At 39.6% G+C, this 23,708-nt stretch overlaps 1 protein-coding gene across 7 annotated transcripts in view; it reads right to left on the bottom strand.

Moving 5' to 3' along the window:
- SMYD3 (SET and MYND domain containing 3) overlaps nt 1–23,708 on the bottom strand; it is a 794,127-nt gene that overhangs the window by 734,650 nt on the left and 35,769 nt on the right. For 3 of the 7 annotated variants that reach the window (XM_049112431.1, XM_049112430.1, XM_049112432.1), the window contains exon 2: nt 11,653–11,796. The exons of the other annotated variants lie outside the window; for them this stretch is intronic. In XM_049112431.1, coding sequence (XP_048968388.1) covers nt 11,653–11,796 — 144 coding nt within the window. The remainder of the gene's footprint in view (nt 1–11,652; nt 11,797–23,708) is intronic. 7 annotated transcript variants of the gene reach the window in all.

The following is a 23,708-nucleotide window of genomic DNA, read 5'->3' on the forward strand; positions in this document are numbered from 1 at the left end:
ATCACCTACACTCCACTATTTCCAAGAAAACTCCCCCCTGAATTAAAATGATTGTCAACTTTGGCTGCACATTAGCATCACCTCAGCCACTTAGAACACACCAAGCCAAGTCCCTACCCCAGGTTAATTAAATCAAAGTCCCCATGCATAGCACTGGGGCATGGTTTTGTTACTGCTTAGTTTCCCTGATGGGCAGTCAAGGTCCAGGCCTACTGTTCCTCCATTGCTCCAACCCTCTCCTTGATCATTTCCACCCGAACATCCCACAGGCACCTCAAATTCTCTTCTGACTCACTCATCCACCAGGACTAAGCTAGAGCTTTTTCTCCTCTTTTTTTCTTTTAAATATTTTATTTATTTATTCATGAGAGACAGAGAGAGAGAGAGAGGCAGAGACACAGGCAGAGGGAGAAACAGGCTCCATGCAGGGAGCCCGATGCGGTACTCAATCCTGGGACTGCAGGATCACACCCTGAACTAAAGACAGACGCTCAACCTCGAAGCCATCCAGGCATCCCTCTTCTCCTCTTCCTTAACTGACCCCAGGTGCATCACACAGTCCTTCCTCCCAGCTTCCACAGTATTCTGTCCACAGTATTCTTCCACAGGTATTCCATGCCTCCATTAAAGCATTTATCACAATTTATAGGAACTGTGTATGTGCCTATTTCCCCCGTTAAGACTGGGCAGCTGTCTTGTTTGTCTGTTTCATTTTACCATCCAAAGCATCCACATACGAGTGGTACAGGCTGCACTGTGATAACCAAAAAGCCAAAGGTTAGATAGATAACAGGTTTTTGTGATAACCAAAAGCCAAAGAGACTAACTAAATGTCTATAGTCAGGTTTAAGAAGTAACTACAAGACTGGAAAACTAGAGACATGGCTAAGGAATGATTAACCAGGTAGACATGGGATCAGAGTCATGAAGGACACAGAAGAAGCAGATGGTATACCTAAGGCTCAGCTTTGTTAGCCTCCACCCCGTACACTGAATGGACCACACTGATTAAATCTGATCCTGCACTGAAGCCAAACAGTCCTAAAGAGTCTATCTCCCCAAATTTAAGCTCTTTTCACCCTCACTGCTACAGCCTTTAAGGTAAGCCTCCATCATCTTTGCCTAGCCTTTTAAAAGAGCATCTTAAATCATGTCTACATGGTCCATTTCTTGCCACTCCAGGCTGAGGCTGACCACAGAGTTACCTATAAAAAACAAATCTCAAAAAAAAAAAAAAAGAAAAAGAAAAAATCTCCCCCCGTTACTCCTTCATGGGGAATTCTCATGTGGCTCTCAGAAAATAAAGTTCAAATTCTCTACCATGCCCTATCCTTTCTCCACCTGCTCTATCTAGCCCTTTCAGCTCTTCTCCCACTATAATAACACTACATTCACTCAACTGCTCTCCATCAGCCCACACCTTGGTTCTAATATACAAGCTGTTCTTACAGGAAAAAATGCCCAACCCTTTACCCACACTCATCCAAATTTTGCAGAGCTTGCTCAAATGTTCCCTCCTCAATGAGGCTACAGCAGAGGTACACCCCCAGGCATTTAATGATTCTTTCCAAAAGTTTTCCTAGAGGCCCTACTATGTGACAGGCATTGGCATAGCTAATCCTACAGTACTCAGTTCAAACTTGAGTTATGATGGTTATAATGTTGTATTAAAAATATGTGTGATTTGGGGCACCACAGTGGCTCTGTCGGTTAAGTGTCAGTTAACTCTTGACTTTGGCTCAGGTCATGATCTCAGGGTCATGGGATTGAGCCCTGTGTCGGGCTCATGCTCAGCAGTCTGTTTGTCCCTCTCCTTCTACCCTCCCCCAACATACAAATATACATAAATTTTTTTTTGAATTTGTGATTTTATTTTCTCCATCAGTCTATGTTTCCTGCAGATAAGAGCCATAATTTCTGGTCCAGCTCTCTTTGTGTTTCTGACTTGGGACCAACAGGGGCCCAGGATGCCAGAACACACCCTTGAGTGCAGTTCACAGCTACATAGGGCCCCTGGATCAGGCTACAAAGACTGATACTGAAATAAAGGCTAGAACCCACATGTAGAATACAAATAATGAACCAAAAAGTGAAGGGTCAAAGCAGGTCAATGTGGACAAAGCAGATAAATGTAACAAGATGGGTATAAAAAAAACTAAAGACTAATTTTGAAGAAACATCACAAATACAGCTCATCTGTGCAGGACTTGATACACTTTGCTGCAACACCGCCATAACCTTCGAAGGGCAAAACCATTCTAAACACACTATATTCATCTTTGTAACCATCCTATACATCACCTAGTACTAGGAATGGATGCTCCAAAAGTGTGCTGAATTCACACTTTTGCAAGCAATGATCATACACGTACACATGCACACAATGAATTTGTGTGATTCAGAAGGTAAAACAAAGCCATTAGAAAATCTAAACTTTAGAGCAGGATAACAGAAGAGATCCCATCTAAAACCAGTGACCTGGGATGACTAACACCTAGCATGCAGTATTTATCAAAAGACTACTTTACTAATCCTACATTATACCTGTTACACATAGTACTAAAGCCTGGACTGAAATATAAAATTAGGAGCTTTGGACATAAACCATCATGTGGACTGAGCATCAGAGGAAACCATTCCGCAGAGGGGAAACACAGGCAAGCAGAGAGAAGCAGGGATGAGAAAATGCAGGAGAACACGTCTGGGTTCTCGAAGGCTTTCCATCCCTAGTTTCCCTTCCCAACTCACAAGATGCACCCCTGGCCTTCAGTTCTGTCAAACACCCTGGATCCTTCTAACCTATTTGTTACATAAGCTAGCTCCAAACTGGTTTCTGTTACCTGCAAACAAACACTCTTAAACCAAACAGTAACATGACAAAGCACTTTGCCTCTTCTCCTTTGATTCCATCTAAGAAAGTCACTGCCAAAAACATCTACTCCTTTTATAGCTCCGATTTCATTTCTTACTCCTCTTTCCAACAAAGTCATTCAATTAATATCTCCTGAGCATCTGCTTCACGCCAGGCACCACTAGCACCTGGCAGCAGAAAGTCCCCGCACTCAGGCTCATAACCTGGCAGAGGGCTTCTTTCAAACCACAGGTCTTCACCAATTTGTAAAATCAATTTAGTCAGTCCCAAGAAGTGCTTTTTAGAAATGTGAAATATAGGAGAATAAAAAAAACAGAGATAAAAGGTAAGGTTAAATACTGCTTTCTACAGCTTTTGTTTGAATTACATATATTTATACTGGATACCAATGTAATACGTATTTCTTACCATGAGTCATGAACAAAGAGCTTTAAAAATACTAATGGGTCCCTATTTCCTAAAAACCTCAACAAACGCCAAGAAAGAGGGCAGACAAAAGTTGTGCCTTAGAGAATCCATTAATGCTTTAATTAATAAAAATTATTTTAACTGCCATATCCTTAGTTTATGTTGATTTTTACACGCTTGAAAACAGTTATCGGTTTGCCTCAAGTAGATTAAACATTCCTTCTTGTTTAGTTTTAATTAGCTAAGCAAATCCTTTTCTCTTTGCCTTAAACAGTACAGAGAAAGTTCAAATCAGCATGTCAGAATTATTATAAACTCTTAATTAGCTAAGTATAAATTCAGTAAATTTCTGCCATACTTATAATGAATGCTGACCAAGCAAAACCCACTCATCATCAGAGTAACTCACTATCCAGCTATAAGAGATGACAATTGAGCCTGGAAAAAAGACCACGAGGCAGAAGATGGCTGTGTTCAAATATTATGAAAGGCATACAATGGGTTTGAAGTGTTTAAAATAACTTCTGAAAAACAATAATTGAAGAGAATGTAAGAAAAGTACAGCAAATAAGCCTTGGGCATATTGTCATATTTCTGATATTTTCCAAGTGTCTTGAGCCTAAGAATCTGAGTTCATTTCAAGGAAAAGGAATTCAAACGTGTTTATTCTCTACTTTAAAGGCTGCCAATCTTTATCAGATAGCAGAAGTTATGCTACTCCGGACTAGTCAACCAGAATACGTACTGAACACCCAGCATGTGTGCTCTAGGAATCACAAGGAATCCCATAAATGATGCGGAATGTCATGAAACAGTGATATGTTAAAAACCCATCATAAAACCTTAGGACAATTTTAGTGGTGAAAATAATCACGTCACAAGAACATTCTCACAGAGAAACAAAAACCTATCACACAAAGCATAGCAGTCTATTTCCATGTTTTTTCAAAACCATAAACATATATGTGCTACTTATTCCTCCATTTCATCAGGCAGAAATATGTAAACGAAGGTGAAATGTGTAAAAAATTGAAATTGAGAAAACACACTCACATTTTTTTTTCTCCCACAAGTACTGTCATTATCGCAGTGGCACATACTTATAGCTCACAGAACAGCCATGTCCATGCATTCGTTCTTATTTATTCTAAATTAATTTTATGTCTGCCTAATTCTAGGTACATAAAGATGAAGGCATTCACAGTTTAGAAAACGAATAAACACATAAACCCAACTGTGATTTAATTTGGAAAGCACACCAGAGAAGAATACTTAATATGGTGTGGTGTGGTGGGGAGAGCAAGGAAGGCTTCCATGAAAGACGTGAGTTTATTTTTTTAGGTTTTATTTATTTATCCATGAAAGACACAGAGAGAGGCAGAGACATAGGCAGAGGGAGAAAGAAAGGAGCCTGATGCGGGACTCAATGCCGGGACCTCGGGATCACGCCCTGAGCCAAAGGCAGACAATGGCTGAGCCACCCAGGCGTCCCAAAAGAAGTGAATTTAAAACAAAGGGGAGGAGGCACCCAGGTAAGGTGCGTGTGGAGATGTGGGAGGCCTGCATTTTTTTTTTAAAGCACATTCTTTTTTTTTTTTTTAAGTTTTATTTATTTATGATAGTCACAGAGAGAGAGAGAGAAAGAGAGAGAGAGAGAGAGGGGCAGAGACATAGGCAGAGGGAGAAGCAGGCTCCATGCACCAGGAGCCCGACGTGGGATTCGATCCCGGGTCTCCAGGATCGCACCCTGGGCCAAAGGCAGGTGCCAAACCGCTGCGCCACCCAGGGATCCCTTCTTTTTTTTTTTTTTTAAAGTTTTATTTATTTATGATAGTCACAGAGAGAGAGAGAGAGAGAGAGAGAGAGAGAGGCAGAGACATAGGCAGAGGGAGAAGCAGGCTCCATGCACCAGGAGCCCGAGGGAGGCCTGCATTTTGAGCCCAGCCACCAGGAGAAGAGTTGGCATGCTGGGTGTGCAGGAGGACAAGAGAACCACCTCCAGGGAACCTGAGGTAGCTGAAATAAATTCAGGACAGAGACAAGATGAGCCCAGGTTTAAAGAAAGGGTCAGAATTTATGACCCTTTTAGGACTTTATGTTATAAGAAATCAAGATCCAGAGAAATTTCAGACAGCTCATTCTAGTGGCTGACAGAGGATGGACTGGTGCATAAGAAATCCAGAGGGAAGGATGCCTGGGTGGCTCAGTAGTTGAGGGTCTGCCTTTGGCTCAGGGTATGATCCCAGATCCTGAGACTGAGTGAGTCCCACATTGGGCTCCCTGCGGGGAGCCTGCTTCTCCCTCTGTCTGGTCTCTGTCTCTCTCTCTGTATGTCTCTCATGAATAAATAAAATCTTTTTAAAAAGAAAAAGGAAGAAAGAAAGGGGGGGGTGGAGAAAGGAGGAGGAAGAGAAAGAAAAAGACAAAGGAAAAGACAAAGACAAAGAGATCCGGAGCCAGTAAAACCACTTGTAAGCAGCTGCTCCATGAGTGGCACCCAGGTGAGACAATGAAGGCCTGAAGTGACAGTGGTAGGAGGCATGGAAGAAGGAGGGTTCCACACAAACCCTGTAATACAGAAAATAAGGTTAGCTCGACCTGCTGAATGGAAAGAGAGCAGAGGAAAGGAAAAGGTAAAGCAGTGGTTCAAGATGAGGTGGGGGATCCATAGGCACAGAAAGAATTTTAAAGAACAATAGCTAGGAGGGAAATAAGAATGGGTACCAGGTGATGAGTTAGGAAACTACTATAGAAATTCAGCCACGAAAAAAAAAAAATTGGACACAAGGCTGCAGGATAATCGGACAATGGTTCTGACTAGGGTGATGACAGGGGAGATACTGAGATAAACATATATTTGAGAAATATTTCATCGCTAAAATCAATGGGATTCGCTAATCATAAGGTTGTTGGGGCAGGAAAAGGGTGAGAAGACATCAACAATGACCCCCAGATTTCTGATAAGGGCAAAGCAGTGTTACCAATCACTGAAAGTGGGAGAAGCAGATTTAAGAAAGTTTGAGAGGTGCCTGGCTGGCTCAGTCAGTTAGGTGTCAGGCTGTTGATTTCAGCTCAAGTCTTGATCTCAAGGTCATGGGTTCTCTCTTCCTCTCCCTCTGGCCCTCCACCCCCTAAAAATAAATTAATTAATAAAATAAATCTGTATTGCTAAAACAATGGGAATGTTGTATCATTCTATTATTTTAATATCTTAGCAGAAGACATACATACAACACTGGACAAAATTGAATTTTCACATACAATAGGATGGCTCCTCTTTACCTTCATGAAAACTACCCAATATGCCTTTTTTAAATTTACATACAGTTAAATTCACTTTTTAGATACATAGTTCTATAATTTCCACAAATGCACAGACACAGAACAGTTCCATCATCCCCAAAATCCCTTTGTTGTACTCCTTTGTAGTCAACCCCTCTCTCTACCCCCTACCCCTGCCGAATGATCTTTTTGGGACGTTGTGCACACACTACCACAGTACTTTGCCTTTGGCCTTTGGTCATTAAGTCTCTATACACAGTAGCCTTTCCATCCTATACCCAGGCACCACCTACCCACTACCCATTCAGTACCTCCATAGTCCATTATTAGAGCAAAAGGCAACTTCTGGAATCCCAGCATGATAAGCATATGCCAAAAAGAACAAGGAGTGCTGTCATATTTATTCAATTTTTGGCCACCCACAGAAGTGGCCTCTGCTGCTGGCCATCTGCTTTCTACCATCACACAACCACCTATCTACCACCTCCTGAAGAGGTAAAGTCTCATCAACTACTTCTTTAATCTGGATCTTTTTACTTTTTCCACAATTTATCTTGGTTGAGAAAAACCTTAAAAATCATAAATCTCACTACCTCCTAGTCTATGCTTGGGTGTTCATATATTAATAGAGGCTAAGGGAATTTACAAAAATGGCTGATTCCAGGGCAGCCTGGGTGGCTCAGCGGTTTAGCGCCGCCTTCAGCCCAGGGCCTGATCCTGGAGACCCAGGATCGAGTCCCACGTTGGGCTCCCTGCATGGAGCCTGCTTCTCCCTCTGCCTGTGTCGGTGCCTGTCTCTCTCTCTCTCTCTCTCTCTCTCTCTCTTTCTCTCTGTGTGTCTCATGAATGAATGAATGAATGAATGAATGAATGAATAAATAAATAAATAAATAAATAAATAAATAAATAATTTTAAAAAGGCTGATTCCAGATTGGGGAGGCAAGATACAAGATAAACCTGGAACACTTTGTTGTGCCAGAGTAAAAACATGTTCCAAAAAACTATGGAGGGAGATAAAAAAAAATACAAGGACCAACTTAAAGGGGCTCCCGTGAGTCAAATATGTGACAATATCAGCATCAAAACAAACAGGACATTAATAGATTGTAACCCACTGAATAAAATAGTTTTTTTATTGTTCCTAACCTATTAGTTTTAACTTATCTGTAGGAGCCCATACTGATAAAATTAGGTAAAAAAATGAGAAGGGAGGAAGACTCTTCCTTTGAAGGAAATAAACAGTGATAAATGTGGAAGAAGTGAAGGAGTTAGAAAACCATTATTTTACGATCATCACTATAGATATTGGTTCAGGCAAAAACCAATTATCAACAGATGCTAAATATATGGAGGAAAAAAATGGTGAGGACTAGATATTTTCAACGGTCTCAAAGTGTCTCTGCAGAGGGGTATCTGGGTGGCTCAGTGTCTCCACACAGGGGCCTCTGGGTGGGCCTCTCAGTCAAAGCATCAGCCTTTGGCTCAGGTCATGGTCCTGGGATCAATCCCTGCGTTGGGCTCTGTGCTCAGCCCCAGGTCTGACTGTCTCTCTCCCTCTGCCCCTCCCCCTGTTCATCCATGTCATGCGCTCTCTCTCTCTCTTTCTCTCTCTCTCAATCTCTCTGTCAAATAAATAAAAATCTTTAAAAAAACAAAAAAGTATCTCCACAAAGACTAGTTTATTAGTTACAAGGGGAAAAACAGGAACTACTCAGCCCAGACAGTATCATGACTACATGATCAAAATTTCACCAATCAAGAACACATAGACATGGTATGCCTCCTGAAGTGACACCCGGAGGACACATCAGTTAAGTATGACTCTGGCTGGAGATGAGCAATCCAAGTCTCATCACCAGGAAACATTAGACAAATCCTAATTTAAGAAAAATCTATAAAATAACCAGCTTACATTCTTCAAAAATAGTAACATCAGGGGATCCCTGGGTGGCACAGCGGTTTGGCACCTGCCTTCGGCCCAGGGCATGATCCTGGAGTCCCGAGATCGAGTCTAGGGTTGGGCTCCTTGCATGGAACCTGCTTCTCCCTCTCCCTGTGTCCCTCTCTCTCTCTCTCTCTCTCTCTCTCATGAATGAATAAAATATTTTTAAAAAATACTAACATCATAAAAATTATAATATCATAACCAACTAAGAAAGGCTAATGAACTATTCCAGATTAAAGGAGACTTCAAGAGTCATGGCAACTGCATGGAATGTGGGATCCTAGAATACATGTTGGACTGGAAGGAAAAACTGCAACAAAAACAAATATTTGGGGGTGCCTAGATGGCTCAGTCAGTTAAGCATCTGCCTTCAGCTCAGGTCATGATCCTGGAATCCCAGGATCCATGCCCATGACAGTCTCCCCAGTCAGTGGGAAGCCTACTACTACCTCTCCCTCACCTTCTCCCCTCTGCTGGTGCTCACACTCTCTCTCACACTGTCTCTCTCAAATAAATAAATAAAATCTTTAAAAAATATATTTGGAACCATTGGTAAAATTGGAAAAATGTAACAGATAGAAGTATTGTATGAATGGTAAATTTCCTGGATTTGATTAAGTGTATAGTGGTTATAGTAGAGAATATCCTTGTTCTCAGGAAACACCCAAAAATATTAAAAGCAAAGGGACATTATACAATCGACTGTCAATAGTTTAGAAAGAATAAATTGTGTATGTGTGTGTGTCTTTGTAGATAAAGAAAAATAAATATATATAAAGCTAATGTTGCAAAATGTTAAAATTTGCTGAATTTGGGTAAAGGACATATCAGAGCTCTCTGTACTATTCCTTCAATTTCTCTATAATTTTGAAATTATTCCATTAAAGTTTTTTAAAGAGATTTGCCTAACTTTATTTTTTTTAAGATTTTATTTATTTATTCATGAGAGACACAGAGAGAGAGAGAGGCAGAAACACAGGCAGAGAAGCAGGCTCCATGCAGGGAGCCTGATGCAGGACTCGATCCCAGGACTCCAGGATCACAGCCTGGGCTGAAGGCAGACATTCAACTGCTGAGCCACCCATGCATCCCAAGATTTGCCTAACTTTAAAACATATTTAAAATAAGAATGCATTCATGCTTCATCTCTAATTTAACCATAATTAGCAAGCTGCCAAAAGATATTTCCAGTGGAAGAAATCTAAAAATCAATGTGATAAAAAGCACAGATAAATATTTTATAAGAGAATTAAAGCTTTAGCTAGTACAGCAATTATGCATCAGTGTTCAGCTTATTGTTTCAGTTAGATTTCATTTTGGGCATCCGGGATCCCCCAAGCAAGATTAAAACACTTTATCTCTTATCTATAAATAGATCATTACTTTTGAATACAAAATACTTCTAAAAATGTAGGAAGATACGATCATAGTCAACCAGGTACAAAACTGCCCAGCTACCAAGTCTATCTCCTGATCCCATGAGTCTCTAAAAGCTAATTAGCTTGGGGGATCCCTGGGTGGCTCGGGGGTTTAGCACTTGCCTTTGGGGCCCAGGGTGTGATCCTGGAGTCCCGAAATCGAGTCCTGCATCGGGCTCCCGGCATGGAGCCTGCTTCTCCCTCTGCCTGTGTCCCTGCCTCTCTTTCTCTCTCTATCATGAATAAATAAATCAAATCTTTAAAAAAATAAAAAATAATAATAATAATAAAAGCTAATTAGCAGGATGCACAATTCAAATACAGAAAGTAGAGTCCATTCAGGCCAATCTTGGGAAACAAAATCCTCAAGAAGGTATTATATAGGATGTTTTAGCTATGAATAATTCTATTTTTAAAAATGTAAGCATTCAGTGCAACCCGGGTGGCTCAGGGGTTTAGCACCGGCTTCAGTCCAGGGTCTGATCCTAGAGACCCGGGATCGAGTCCCATGTCAGGCTCCCTGCATGGAGCCTGCTTTTCCCTCTGCCTGTGTCTCTGCCTCTCTCTCTCTCTCATGAATAAATAAATAAAATCTTTAAAAAAAATAAATAAGTAAAAATAAAAAATAAAAATGTAAGCATTCATCCAAAATACTTGATTTTAGTTTTCTAATGACCCCTGATGCTATTTAAGTACTAAACATATGAGAAGAGGGGCACGTGGTGGCTCAGTGGTTGAGCATCTGCCTTTGGCTCAGGTCATGATCCCAGGGTGGGACCGAGTTCCACATCAGGCTCTGGGAAGGAGCCTGCTTCTCCCTCTGCCTATGTTTCTGCCTCTCTGTGTGTGTCTCTCATGAATAAATAAATAAAAATCTTTAAAAATTAATAAATAAAAAAATTTAATATATGATATACAAACTAAAGGTTAATTACCAAGCACAAGCCACAAATGGTCTCAAAAAAGAAAAAAAAAAAAAACCCACACAACACTTTTCTACAAACCCACTCACCTAGCTCCCATGCAGAAACTGCCATAAGTAATTACAATAATCAGGTGCTTTTAACTTTGTGAAAAAGGACCCAGAAAAGTGACAAGCAGCCCTTTCCGCTCTTTAATGAGTAGACTGAAGCACACTTTGTTTTTAAATTTTTTATCAAGAATATATAGCATATGGTTAAAAAGTCAGAGTAGAAAAAGATTCCCTTGCCTTGCTCCCCTAAAGGCAATCATACTTTAACCATCTCATTTTGAAAGACTCTGGCAGATACCCTCAATTTTCTAAATAGTACACTTTTTACATCTATTTCTTCATTTAACACCTTTAGATATTATTAGACATTAACCTACTAGGACATGACGCTGGAGCCAAATTCTGCTTCCCACACACACCTTTCTCCCTTCTTCTCAACGTGTGTCACTAACAGACTGGTTATTTGTAAGACATACTTCTGATTTCATTTCTGTTCTACCAACTACAAAAGATCATAACTCCTTCACAGAAAAAGGCTATCAGGCTATCAGAACCTATAATTTTTCTTCACATCCTTCCAACTTCTGTCAGCTGTAGTTTTTTTTTTTTTTTACATTGTCAAGATTTGAAATTCACATTCCAATTTAGAATCATAATTAAGTATTTAATGCACTGTCTGAAGCAGTTCTTAAAGTGCGATGTACATCAGAATCACCCGGAGAAGCAGTTAAAATGCAAGTTAAAAGGTCTTACCTGGGGATCTCTGGGTGGCTCAGTGGTTTGGCGCCTGCCTTTGGCCCAGGGCGTGATCCTGGAGTCCTGGGATCGAGTCCCGCGTCAGGCTCCTGGCATGGAGTCTGCTTCTCCCTCTGCCTCACTCTCTCTCTCTCTCTATGTCTATCGTGAATAAATAAATAAAATCTTTTAAGAAAGAAGAAGAAAGAAAGAAAGAAAGAAAGAAAGAAAGAAAGAAAGAAAGAAAGAAAGAAAGAAAAAGAAAGAAGAAAAGAAAGAAAGAAAGAAAGAAGAAAGAAAGAAAGAAGAAAGAAAGAAAAGAAAAGAAAAGAAAAGAAAAGAAAAGAAAAGAAAGAAAAGAAAAGAAAAGGCCTTACCCAGTGAGTTTTTGATTGGTTCTATCTGGGGTGTGGCCTGAGACTGAATTTCTAACAAGTTCCCAGATGATGCTGATGCTAGTGGTCTGGAAATCTACCTTTGAGAATACTGTTCACCAGAGGACCACATAGTACATCAGTTAAGATTACGTTTCATATTAGAGAGGAAGACAAACCATGAAAGACTCCTGACTCTGGAAACAAACTAAAAGTTGCAGAAGGGAAGGTGGGTCGGGGGTGGGGTAACTGTGTGACAGGCATTAAGGAGGGCATAAGATGAAATGAGCACTGGGTGTTTGTTATATGTTGGCAAATTGAATTTAATTTTTTAAAAATTAACTTAAAAAAATAAAATACAGGGGCACCTGGTTGGCTCAGTGGCTGAGTGCCTTTGGCTCAGGGCATGATCCTAGGGTCCTGGGATCGAGTCCCCACATCAGGCTCCCAATGGAGAGCCTGCTTCTCCATCTGCCTATGTTTCTGCCTCTCTCTCTGTGTCTCTCATGAATAAATAAATAAAATCTTTCAAAAAAAATAAAATACATAAAATTTGGGGGGAAAAAGATTACATTTCATTCTTTATGGTGGTAATGTCAAGATCCTTTTGCCACTCAAAAAAGAACATTCTGGGGCTCCATTAAGCATATATCTCTTGATTTCAGTTCAGGTCTTGATCTCAGGGTCATGAGTTCAGCCCCAGTGTGTGAGGGAAGGAGGAAAGGAGTGAAGGAGGGAGGAAGGGAGGCAGGGAGGGAGGGAGGGAGGAAGGAAAGAAGGAAGGAAGGAAGGAAGGAAGGAAGGAAGGAAGGAAGGAAGGAAGGAAGGAAGGAAGGAAGGAAGGAAGGAAGGAAGGGAGAAAAAAAAAAAAAGCATATTCCTAGTACCACAATTAAATGCAATCTTTCTGCCTACTACCAATTGCTCCAAAGCACACAACACATTTTTTTTTAATTTTTATTTATTTATGATAGTCACACACACAGAGAGAGAGAGAGAAAGAGAGAGGCAGAGACATAGGCAGAGGGAGAAGCAGGCTCCATGCACCGGGAGCCCGATGTGGGATTCGATCCCGGGTCTCCAGGATCGTGCCCTGGGCCAAAGGCAGGCGCCAAACCGCTGCGCCACCCAGGGATCCCGCACACAACACATTTTAATTTGATTCACATTTAGATCACAATTTATTACACTATTTCCCCCTTTGGAATTTGCTTTCCTTTACGGTGTGTGTGTGTCTGTGTACCTATAATTTAGATTAGGAAACTAATGTCCTTCTCTTCTATTGGAACCAAATGGATGTTGCAGTCATTCTGGGGTTTTACTGCACCACAGGGAGTTTTACTGTTTCCTAGAGCTCAGGGGAGAGGTTTAGAAGTGGAGGTATATATTTAAGAGTCATCAATTTATAGGCAGTGTTTTAAGAGATAACCAAGGGTGATCACTAGGTATATAAACTTGGTAACAAATATGTCTCGGGTTCTTTACACATACATGTAACGGTATTCAGCCATAAAAAAAAAAAAATATATATGAAGTTGATCCATGCTACAACAAGGATAACCTTGAAAACATTATGCTAAGTGAAAGAAGCCAATCACAAAAGAGAACATACTACATGATTCCACTTACATGAAACTATCTAGAGCAGGCAAATTCATAGAGACAGAAATTAGGTTAGAGGTTACTAGGGGCATAGGGAAGGGGGAGGGGGAGTTACTGCCTAATGGTTACAGAGTTTCAGTTCAGGATGATTAAAACAGTTTTGGAAACATAAAAGTGATGATTGTGCAATGCTGTAAATGTAATTAAGGCCACTAAATTGTATACTTTAAAATGGCTGAAATGACATAGTTTATATTATTTTAACATTGAAAAGAAAAGAATCAATGAGCAGCTGTGGATAAATGGCTAAGCAAGGGCAAGAGCGCAAGCAGAGAATGAGGAAAGCTATTATATTATCATGACAAGGGAAAGAGTATCTTGGATTAGGATAACCAGTGGGGATGGAGGAAGTGTGTGGATTCAATATCTTTGAGAAATAACACCCAACAGATTATGCTAGTGGATTGAATATAGTGAGCAAGAGAAAGAGACAGACAGAGGGACTCAGGGCTACTTCCAGCAGCATAGCTCCCTAGGCTAACACTGGTTTAGCCTCAGTAGGAAATGCAAGATAGGGTGTACAAATCTCCAAAAATGATGTCTTTTCAATTATAAAGCAATATAAAGACTTAACAAATGTCCAGACTAAAGAGAAGAAAAGGCTGTCCAAAGTTTTCCCTTTTCATAGACATTATGTGCCACCTGAAAGAACACAAAACCTCCCATAAAATATTCTTGAAAATACTGAATCTTCAATATAGAAATATTGAAGCCTAGATCTAGCTATCAAGTTATAATTTATGGGGAAGGAGGAATATATTAAACAACTTTTGGGGATACAATCAGAAAAAAAACAGATTTGGGAAAGTCTAGAGGCAAAAAAACAAAGTTTCTTCAAAGAATAAATTGCAAAAAAAAAAAAAAAATAGAGAAAAAAATACAGAATGAATTAAGAGTTAAAAATCAGTATCAAAAGGGGATGGTTCCTTCAGCCCAGGGTGTGATCCTGGAGTCCTGGGATCGAATCCCACATCAGGCTTTCTGCATGGAGCCTGCTTCTCCCTCTGCCTATGTCTCTGTCTCTCTCTCTCTCTTTCTCTCCGTGTCTCTCATGAATAAATATATAAAATCTTTAAAAAACACACACACACACACACAAAAGGGGATCAATGTTGTACAACAATGTTGTACAATATTGTTTTTGTCCTAAAAGCCACTGAATTGTTCACTTTAAAATGGTTACTTTAAAAAAAAAAATGGTTACTTTTATGTTATGCAAATTTTACTTTAAAAAGTAAAAAAAAAAAAAAAAAAACAAAACAAAACACTATCGACCAATTACAATGTATTCCTTATTTAATCCTGATTTGAACAAACAAAAAATGAGAATTGGAAACATTTAAAAACTTAATGTCTAGCAATTTTAAAACAATATTGTTAATTATCTTAGTTATAACAAGATTTTGACTATTCTTTAAAAGAGCTCTATAACTTATGGGGCACTCGGGTGGCTCAGTAGGTCAAGCACCTGACTCTTGGTTTCGGTTCAGGTCCTGATCTCAGGGTCATGAGATTGAGCCCCATGTTGGGCTCCGTGCTCAGCAGGGAGTCTGCTTGGGATCCTCTCTTCCTCCGCCCCTACCCACCTGTGCGCAATCTCTAAAATAAATAAATAAATATTTTTTGAAAAGAGAGAGATATAAAAACATTTACACATCCAGCAATTGATGCTTGAGATGTGCTCCCTAATAACTGCATAAAGGCTTATTTTGAACTCCAACATCTGCAGTATTACTTCCACCGAAGCAAGGCTTTCTCAGGTGGTAAACTTTTTCATTCCATTGAAGTGTGTAACTCCAATCCTACCCTGCTCATCTCCTGAGGCAAAGGAAAGAAGTCACTCAGCGTGAATTCCCGACATACCTCCCTCTGCCTCCAGACTTCACCAGTATCTTCACCAACGCTGACCTCTTCCAAACAACCTAATGTGCCTTCACCAATCAATCTATGAAACTGCTTCCCTGCAAATCACTAATAACCCCTGGATTTTCAAATCAAAACAGTAGCCTGTTTTTTTAGTCTCAATCTATTCAACTTCTCTAAAGGATTTACACTCTATGAGCCACTCTGCCTTCTTGAAACTATCTTTTGTGGCATCTATGACCACCTCCTGTGTCATTTCCACTGTCTCTCCTCCACCATTATCCTGTTCCCCTAGGGGAACACAATGTTCCCTTAGACTCCTAACCTCCTCTCACCCAGAGGCCTCGCCTGGGCTATGTCATACATCCCTGTGATACCCACAATCAACTGCACCTGGCACAATACCTGAACCACTGCTCAGCAAATGTTTGTTGAAGTAAATACACACCCACACAGGCAATGTGGAGCTGGCAAGAGAAGGCAAAGGGACCAAACACAGAAACAGTAGCAGAAAGCAGACCTATTCAATGACACACACTCTAGTAAAAAATACCTAGAGAAACAAAAGGGGAACGAGGCACCAAAATCCAAAGAACTAACTTTCTTTGCAAAGGACCTAGTCATATACTAGTCTTTACAGGAAATGAATATAGACAAAGGAGAATTTCAATTAACAAAAATACTTTCATTATAGCATGTTTTTCTCCCATGCAATCAGGAGTTCAGATGCTTTACTATGCACCAGTGACACTACTCAGCTTAAAGGCAACTGAATATTTGCACTCATCTCTCAATTCCTGGCGCTGCATGCTTTAAAAATCTCAAACCTTTCTTAGATAAAGAGAATTTAACATATAAATATTATTAAGTCCTTGTCAAAATTATAAGAGGGCTATAAAATTGACTAATTTTAAGTCATATTTTTATACAATCACCAACTCTAACCAGTTTATTAAACAACACTCTAGCTGCTTTAGAATTATTAGGACTTCTCATAGAAAGATTAAATTACTTAAATCTCACAGATTTCTCACTTAAATTAACCCAGAAGTATTTAATGAAGAACTACTTTGCGAAAAGCATTGTTTATAGGCTTAATTAATATATCCATATAACTCCAAGTAATAAAAGTATTAAGCACCATTTTAAACTAATCAATAATTATTGGTCATTTAATGTTTAAGTATTACTCTTTCCCAGGTGGATCAGAGACTCTTTCTATATCATATATATCTCTGAATACTCCAATATCCAGTAATCACACAGATTCTTGAACTGTGTACAGTCTACACCACAAGAATTAACACAACAGTCTGTCATTTGTTTTCTCATTTGTTTACTTTAACAATTAACATAAGCTCGAGAAGGAAGACTGGCACTTGATCTCCCCTTTGCTTTCAGCCTGCCCGACATCTCACACAGTCCTTAGCACACAGTCAGCAGCTATTAACTACTTATTGATTAATCCAATTGTCTGCAGCCCTGTCACAGTGTTCCTCATTTCTTTATCTAAATATTTATTAAGTACCTACTATGCCAGTCTCTACATGAAGACCTAAGAATTCCTCTAACAGTAAATAGACACAGTTCCTCAGGAAGGTCAGAGTATGGTAGAAGACATAAATAAAAGAATGGGAAATCCCAACATAAAGCAAAGTGTGCAGAGTGCCTGGGTGGCTCAGTCAGATAAGCATCCAACTCTTGATTTCGATCCAAGTAATGATCTCAGATCCAACACTGTGTGGGTTCTGTGCTGGGGGTGGAGCCTGCTTAGGATTTTCTCTCCCTCTCTCTATGCCCCTCTCTCCTTCAATCACACACATGCTCTCTCTCCCAAAAAAAAAAAAAAAAAAAAGGATAAAGTGTGCCATGATGGGAGAAATACAGGATGCTGGGGTGCCTGAGTGGCTCAGTCGGTTGGGTGTCTCACTCCTGATTTCAGCTCAGGTCATGATCTCAGGGCCATGGGATCAAGCCCCATGTCAGGCTCTGCACTCAGTGGGGAGTCTGCTTCTCTCCCTCTTCCTCTGCCCCTTCCTACCACTCACAGTCACCCATGTACACTCTTTCTAAGATAAATAAATAAATCTTAAAAAAAAAAAAAAACAGGATGCTATGGAAAAAACCTAAGAGAAGCACTTAAATCAGATTAGGAGAGGCACAGGGAGGGTGCTGGAAAAAGTGCCATGTAAGCTGAAATGTGAAGAATATGTAGAAATTAGCCAGGAAAAGGGTATAAGGCAGGGGAGGAGAAAGAGAAAAAGAACAATATATGCAAAAGCCAAAGGCAAGGAAAAGTATGGACCATTTAGGGACCCAAAAGTAATTCAATTTGGCTGGAGTACAAAGATGGGGAAAAGAACATCAAGAGGTCCAGCTGGAATGGAAAAAGAAGCCATAGCCATATTTGTCTTACGAACTATCCCAAGAGTAATGAAAAACCACAGGAGAGGTTGAAGGCAAGGGAGGGCCATGAGCAGATATTTATTTTTAGAAGAATCATTCTAGATATGGGGAAAAGGAACTGGAGAGAGCAAGCCTCGAGGCAGGAAGACAGGCTGGCTGTGTAGTGACAGAGGAGGAGGGGATCATGAGAGCCGAACTAAGGAAGTAGCAGCAGGGTGCAGCAAAGTGGAAAATCTGAGAGCTACTTATGAAAAGGAATAATGAGAGCCTGGTAATGACGGGGTATAGCAGATGAGGGAAAGGGAAAATAAGGGATGGTAGCCAGGGTTGTAACCTGAGCAGGTGAGGTAAGACAAGAGAAAGTGGTATGGGTCTGAAAAAAAGATAAGGACTGGAATTTCAGAGTGAGGTTTAGGTGTCTGTGAGTCATCCAAGAAGAGATAACCAATAGGTTACCTGAGATATGAGTCTAGAACTAGGGAAAGCACTTGGAACTCAGATAAAGATATAAAAATCAATTATTCATAATAGCCAAAAGGTGGAACCCCAAATACCCAACAAATGATGAATAGATGAACAAATATGTTCTAGGAGATGGAAATTACTCAGCTATAAAAAGGAATGAAGGGGAGCTTGGGTGACTCAGTAAGGCAGTAAGTATCTGACTCTTGATTTCAGCTCAGGTCATAATCATAGGGTTCTGGGATGCAGCCCTCATTGGGTTCTGCAATCAGCAGAGAGTCAACTTGGGATTCTCTCTTTCCCTCTGCCCCAAACCCCCACCTTGTGCATTCTCTCTGTAAAATAAGTAATTCTTAAAAAGGGTGGGGGAATGAAGTAATGACATGTGATACAAGAAGGATACACAATAAAAACTACCTAAGTGAAAGAAGCCAGACACATTTATACAGAATGTCCAGAATTGGCAAATCCATGGGAAGTGAATATATCTTACTGCTTGTCTGGGCCTCAGGAAGAGGGGAGGGTGGAGAGTGACTGCTGAAGGCTACAGCATTTCTTCTTCCAGTGCTTAAAATGTTCTAGTATTAGAGAGTGGTGAAGGTTGCACAATTTTGTGAATGTACTAAAAACCATTGAATTGTACATTTTAAAGAGGTGGGTGAGTTTTATGGTATGTGAGTTACATCTCAATTTAAAAAAAAAAAGGAAAAAAGTCATGGGTAATTGCTCCTATATGGAGCAATCCTCCTGCCAATAACAACTTGTAAATTCTGAGCAAAATACAAAAAGCAACTACCCAAAGGCACCTTATGGTATTTATGGCATATTAAAAGTTTTTACTGTGAAGCAATAGCTTGAATTTATTTTATTTTTTATAAGATTTATTTATTTGAGAAAGAGCGTGTGTGCACATGGGCACGTGAGTGGGAAGGTGGGCAGAGAGAGAGAGAATCTCAAGCAGGCTCCACGCTGAATGCAGAGCCCAACCCTGGGCTCAATCCCAGAACCCTGAGGACCTGAGCCAAAACCAAGAGTCAGACATTCAACCAACTGTGCCACCCTGGAGCCCCTAAATTTATCTTGTTCATGCTCAAAGTTATGTTACCTAGATTTCACTTTGTTATTCTACAACAAGTAATGCAGAAATGTGGTACAAAAACAGAACACTAGTATAGGATCCTAAGCTATTTTTTGAAAAGTACCAATAAATGAATGATGAGGTTCATGCTATGAATACGAGTCTTTTACTTTGTCATTCTTGCACATCTAGTGCAAGGTATACACAGTGTACCCTACATTTTAATACTATCTTGCTAATTCTAATGGAGCACTTCTATTCCCTACACTCCTCTGAACCTTGTGCATTATACCATTTCTATCCCTGTTTCACACATAAGGAAACAGACACAGGAGGTTAAATAACACCCAATGTGACAATGCTAGAAACTATCAGATTCAGAAACTCTCTCAACTAGTGCTTCTCAGACTTTAAGATGTACACAGATCACCTGGAGACCTTGTCAAAATGTACACTCTCATTATGTTGCTCCAGGGCTGGGCCTGAGATTTCACATTTCCAAAAAGCTAGGTCTACTTACACTAATGCTGCTGGTCCAGAGGCCAGGGCTATTAAGATTCTAAGCAACTGTGCTCTGCTGCCCAACTAAGCACTTAGAGGGTGGTATTTAACTTAGGACCTAGTGACCTAAGCAAAAAAGCATTGATATCCTAAATTCAAGTCTATGTGAAAAGTTTTGACTTACAATACTTTTCAGACCTACCTAACATCCACTTGATCTGTGCAATGTCCTTTTTCCTTTCTTAGGACAGAAACCTATTTCTCCCTATTCCCATGCAAATACACAATAAAAAAAAAAAAAAAAAAAACTCTTTCTTTTTTGGGGCTCTGGGAGGTGGGGATCTTTTCAACTTAGCATCTGACTGAATATTACAAGTAAAAACAGACACATCATTAAGACACAAAACTCTTGACTTATCCATTCTCAAATATGCCACAAAAAGCTGCAAATGACAGCTTGTCTCTGGATTACTCCAGCTCAGCAATTTTTTAAAGAAGGGATTACAAAATGAAAATGTTCCAACTAGTCATGTTTCTCTATTAAAAACAACATGCTTCAGGCTCTTGCACTTACAGACATCTCTGATGTGAATTGAAAATGATTTGCTTGTTTGAATCTAGGCCAACATTAAAATATGGTTAATTTGTAATACACTTAAACCTAATTTCTCTATCTCAAAATCAAGCTGTTTCTAAAAATTATCTTGTAGTCTCTTTTAAAGACTATTCAGAGTTTTCTTTGTTTATGCATTGTTTTTCCTCCTTAAAGGATACCTGAATAAATGTAATCAAAGAATTTATTAGATTTTGAAATTAAAATGTAGTCTTATTGACCAAATTAACTATAATAGCTTTCTCTAGCAGGTATCTTACGTTTTGAAAATGCCCACTTTCTAAAATCACCAGTTACCATGATTGTATTCTAATGTTCATTTTGAAACACAGAGAACCACTTGAAGAAAACGGCAGAGGGAACTCTTATTTACAGCACACTTGCCAGAGCGTAGGTACAAGCCAGGCAGTTGGGAAGACATGGGTTTATGACAGCCTTGAGTGACTATGTAACCTACGGGCAAGTTTTCCTAAACTTACTAGGTCATATAGTAAACACTCAATTACATAGTTATTATTGCAACAAATATTATAGAATCCTTTTTATAAAAAAGAAAATGAAAGCCCATGGAATTTATACAACTCGTTGAAGGTCACATAATTGAAAAAGCTAGAATAAGTCCAGCTATCTGACTCCAAAGCCCAGGATTTCTCCTCTGACCCATATGCTACATTTCTAATGTGGAGTTATCAATTGCTTAGCTGAGATATCAAATACTTTTCAGGCACTAAGAATGGATCTTTAACATTAAAAAGCGTACACTGGTACCGTAGCACAAAAGCTACCTACACCTATACTGTTGGTACTAAGACAACCAATTATTAAGTATCAAGCACCTGGAGAGAAAGAAAAAACAAAAGTCAATCTCCAGTAACCTAATATATACTTTCTTTAAAAAAATATTTTATTTAATCATTTGAGAAAGAGAGAGCACGAGGGAGGGGAGGGGTAAGGGCACAGAGAGAGGAAGAAGCAGACTTCCCACTGAGCAGGGAGCTCTCAAGGGGCTCGATTCCAGGACCCCAGATCATGACCTGAGCTGAAGGCAGGCGCTTAACCGACTGAGCCACCCACCCCAGCCTAATACATATTTATGTAACTAAGGGCAAATATGACTGAGAAAATTAGCTCCGAAGGCCCTCTCACTTTTCCATTCTAACAAACATCTGTTGAAAACCTGTGAGAACATGGTGCTGGAGACTGAGTTATAATATACCAAACATTATGACAAGGATTAAGACTAAAGACCAGGACAGCTTGAAACAAGAAAAATAAACTAACCTAAACCACAATAAAAGTATCTAATAACTGGTGCTTTAAGGGATAGATTTAATTTAATTGCATCTCAGGACATACAACACCTAAAGTACAGCTAAATACGGTGTATAAAGGTGCCAGCAGTGAGGAAGTACCTGTCTACGCATGTGCACGACCTATCCTCTATCCTGGAGGCAGGGCAGGGTCACGGTTCATAGCTTGGGCCTGCAGTCACAAAGACCTGACTTTAATATCCAGCTCTGTCGCGTACAGCTGAGTGACTTTGGTCAAGTAATCTCTATTTAAGCTTCACTTCAACTGTCAGATGGGAATAAAAACAGCACTTATTTTAAAAGGTTATTCATTTAGCACACTTTTATTGAAGCTACAGCTTGCCATGTGGCATTGTGCTAGGCAGAGTGGGTTAGGTATAAAAATGCATGTGCTCAGCATATGTCCAGAACAAAGTAGGGATTTTTGTCTGTATTGTTCCCTGCTGTAGCCTCAGACCTAGAACAGCAACAGATATGTAGAAGACTTGCCATAAATATTGTGATAACTATGAATAAAGTGTATATGTTTTTATGTGATTTGCATATATGAATACATTGGAAAAATGCCACTTGGGATGAAGTCTAAGGAAAAATGTACCTTTTTTTTAGTTTAAGTCTGCTCGAGGTTACAGCAGGTATTACAAACAAAATGGGAATTTGTTCAAAGCCAGAGATCTTAAAAATATACATTTCTAACTGCAACATTTAAGAATAATAAAAAAATCTGCAATAACTGCTATTCAAAGGAAATAGTATGATTTGTAGGAAGAGCCAAGGATCACCTATATAAGAAAATTCAGGCAAAATTACTATACTAGATATCCTAGTAATTTCAAGGATATTTCCTGACTTGGGGAAATTGTCATCTAAAATGTGTGAATGGAAAATAAATAAATAAAAATAAATAAAATAAAATGTGTGAATGGTACTTTTATCAAGAAAAATAATAATTTCTAATTTTCCCTATTATCGGTCACAGCCTAAAATAATTTAGTCAAAACTTCCCTAAATGATCTGTGATACAAAGCATCCTGCTGGAAAAAGAAGTTTCCTATTGGTTACTCACCCATTCCTACACAGGGGGATAGAATATAAAATGTGAACACAGGCTGTGGGTTTGGAAGGACTCCTTTTTAGAGTTAACTGTATAATTCTTTTTTTGCTAGGACAGAATTTTTAAGTGTTCTGTTAATTGGGGAACACATATAATAGGTGAAATCAAATTCCTAAAGTTCGGGACGCCTCGGTGGCTCAGCAGTTGAGTGTCTACCTTCGGGCAGAGTGTGATCCTGTGGTCTGGGATAGAATCCAGCATCAGGCTTTTTGTGGGGAGCCTGCTTCTCCCTCTGCCTATGTCTCTGCCTCTCTCCCTCTCTCTCTCTCTCTCTCTCTCTCTCTCATGAATGAATAAATTTTTAAAAATCTTTAAAAAAAAAACTCCTAAAGTTCAATGATCAATAAAAAGAATAAATTGTTTAGTGTCAGGTGGGTCAGAAACTATTCCCTCCCCCACGCCCTATTTGGATTCAGCCTTCTTGAACATATACACTTGTTCAGGTCTCTCTTTTTTAACATTTTATTTATGTTTTTCTAAGTAGGCTCCATGCCAAATGTGGAACCCAATGCAGAGCTTGAACTCATGACTCTGAGATAAAGACCTGGGTTGAGATCAAGAGTTGGACGCTTAACCAACTGAACCACCCAGGTGTCCAAGTCTCTCTCTCTTTTTTTAAAGATTTTATTTATTTATTCATGATAGACACAGAAACAAAGAGGCAGAGACATAGGCAGAGGAAAAGCAGGAA

This window comes from Canis lupus, chromosome 7 (genome assembly GCF_003254725.2).
Source record: "Canis lupus dingo isolate Sandy chromosome 7, ASM325472v2, whole genome shotgun sequence".
Lineage (NCBI taxonomy): Eukaryota > Metazoa > Chordata > Mammalia > Carnivora > Canidae > Canis > Canis lupus.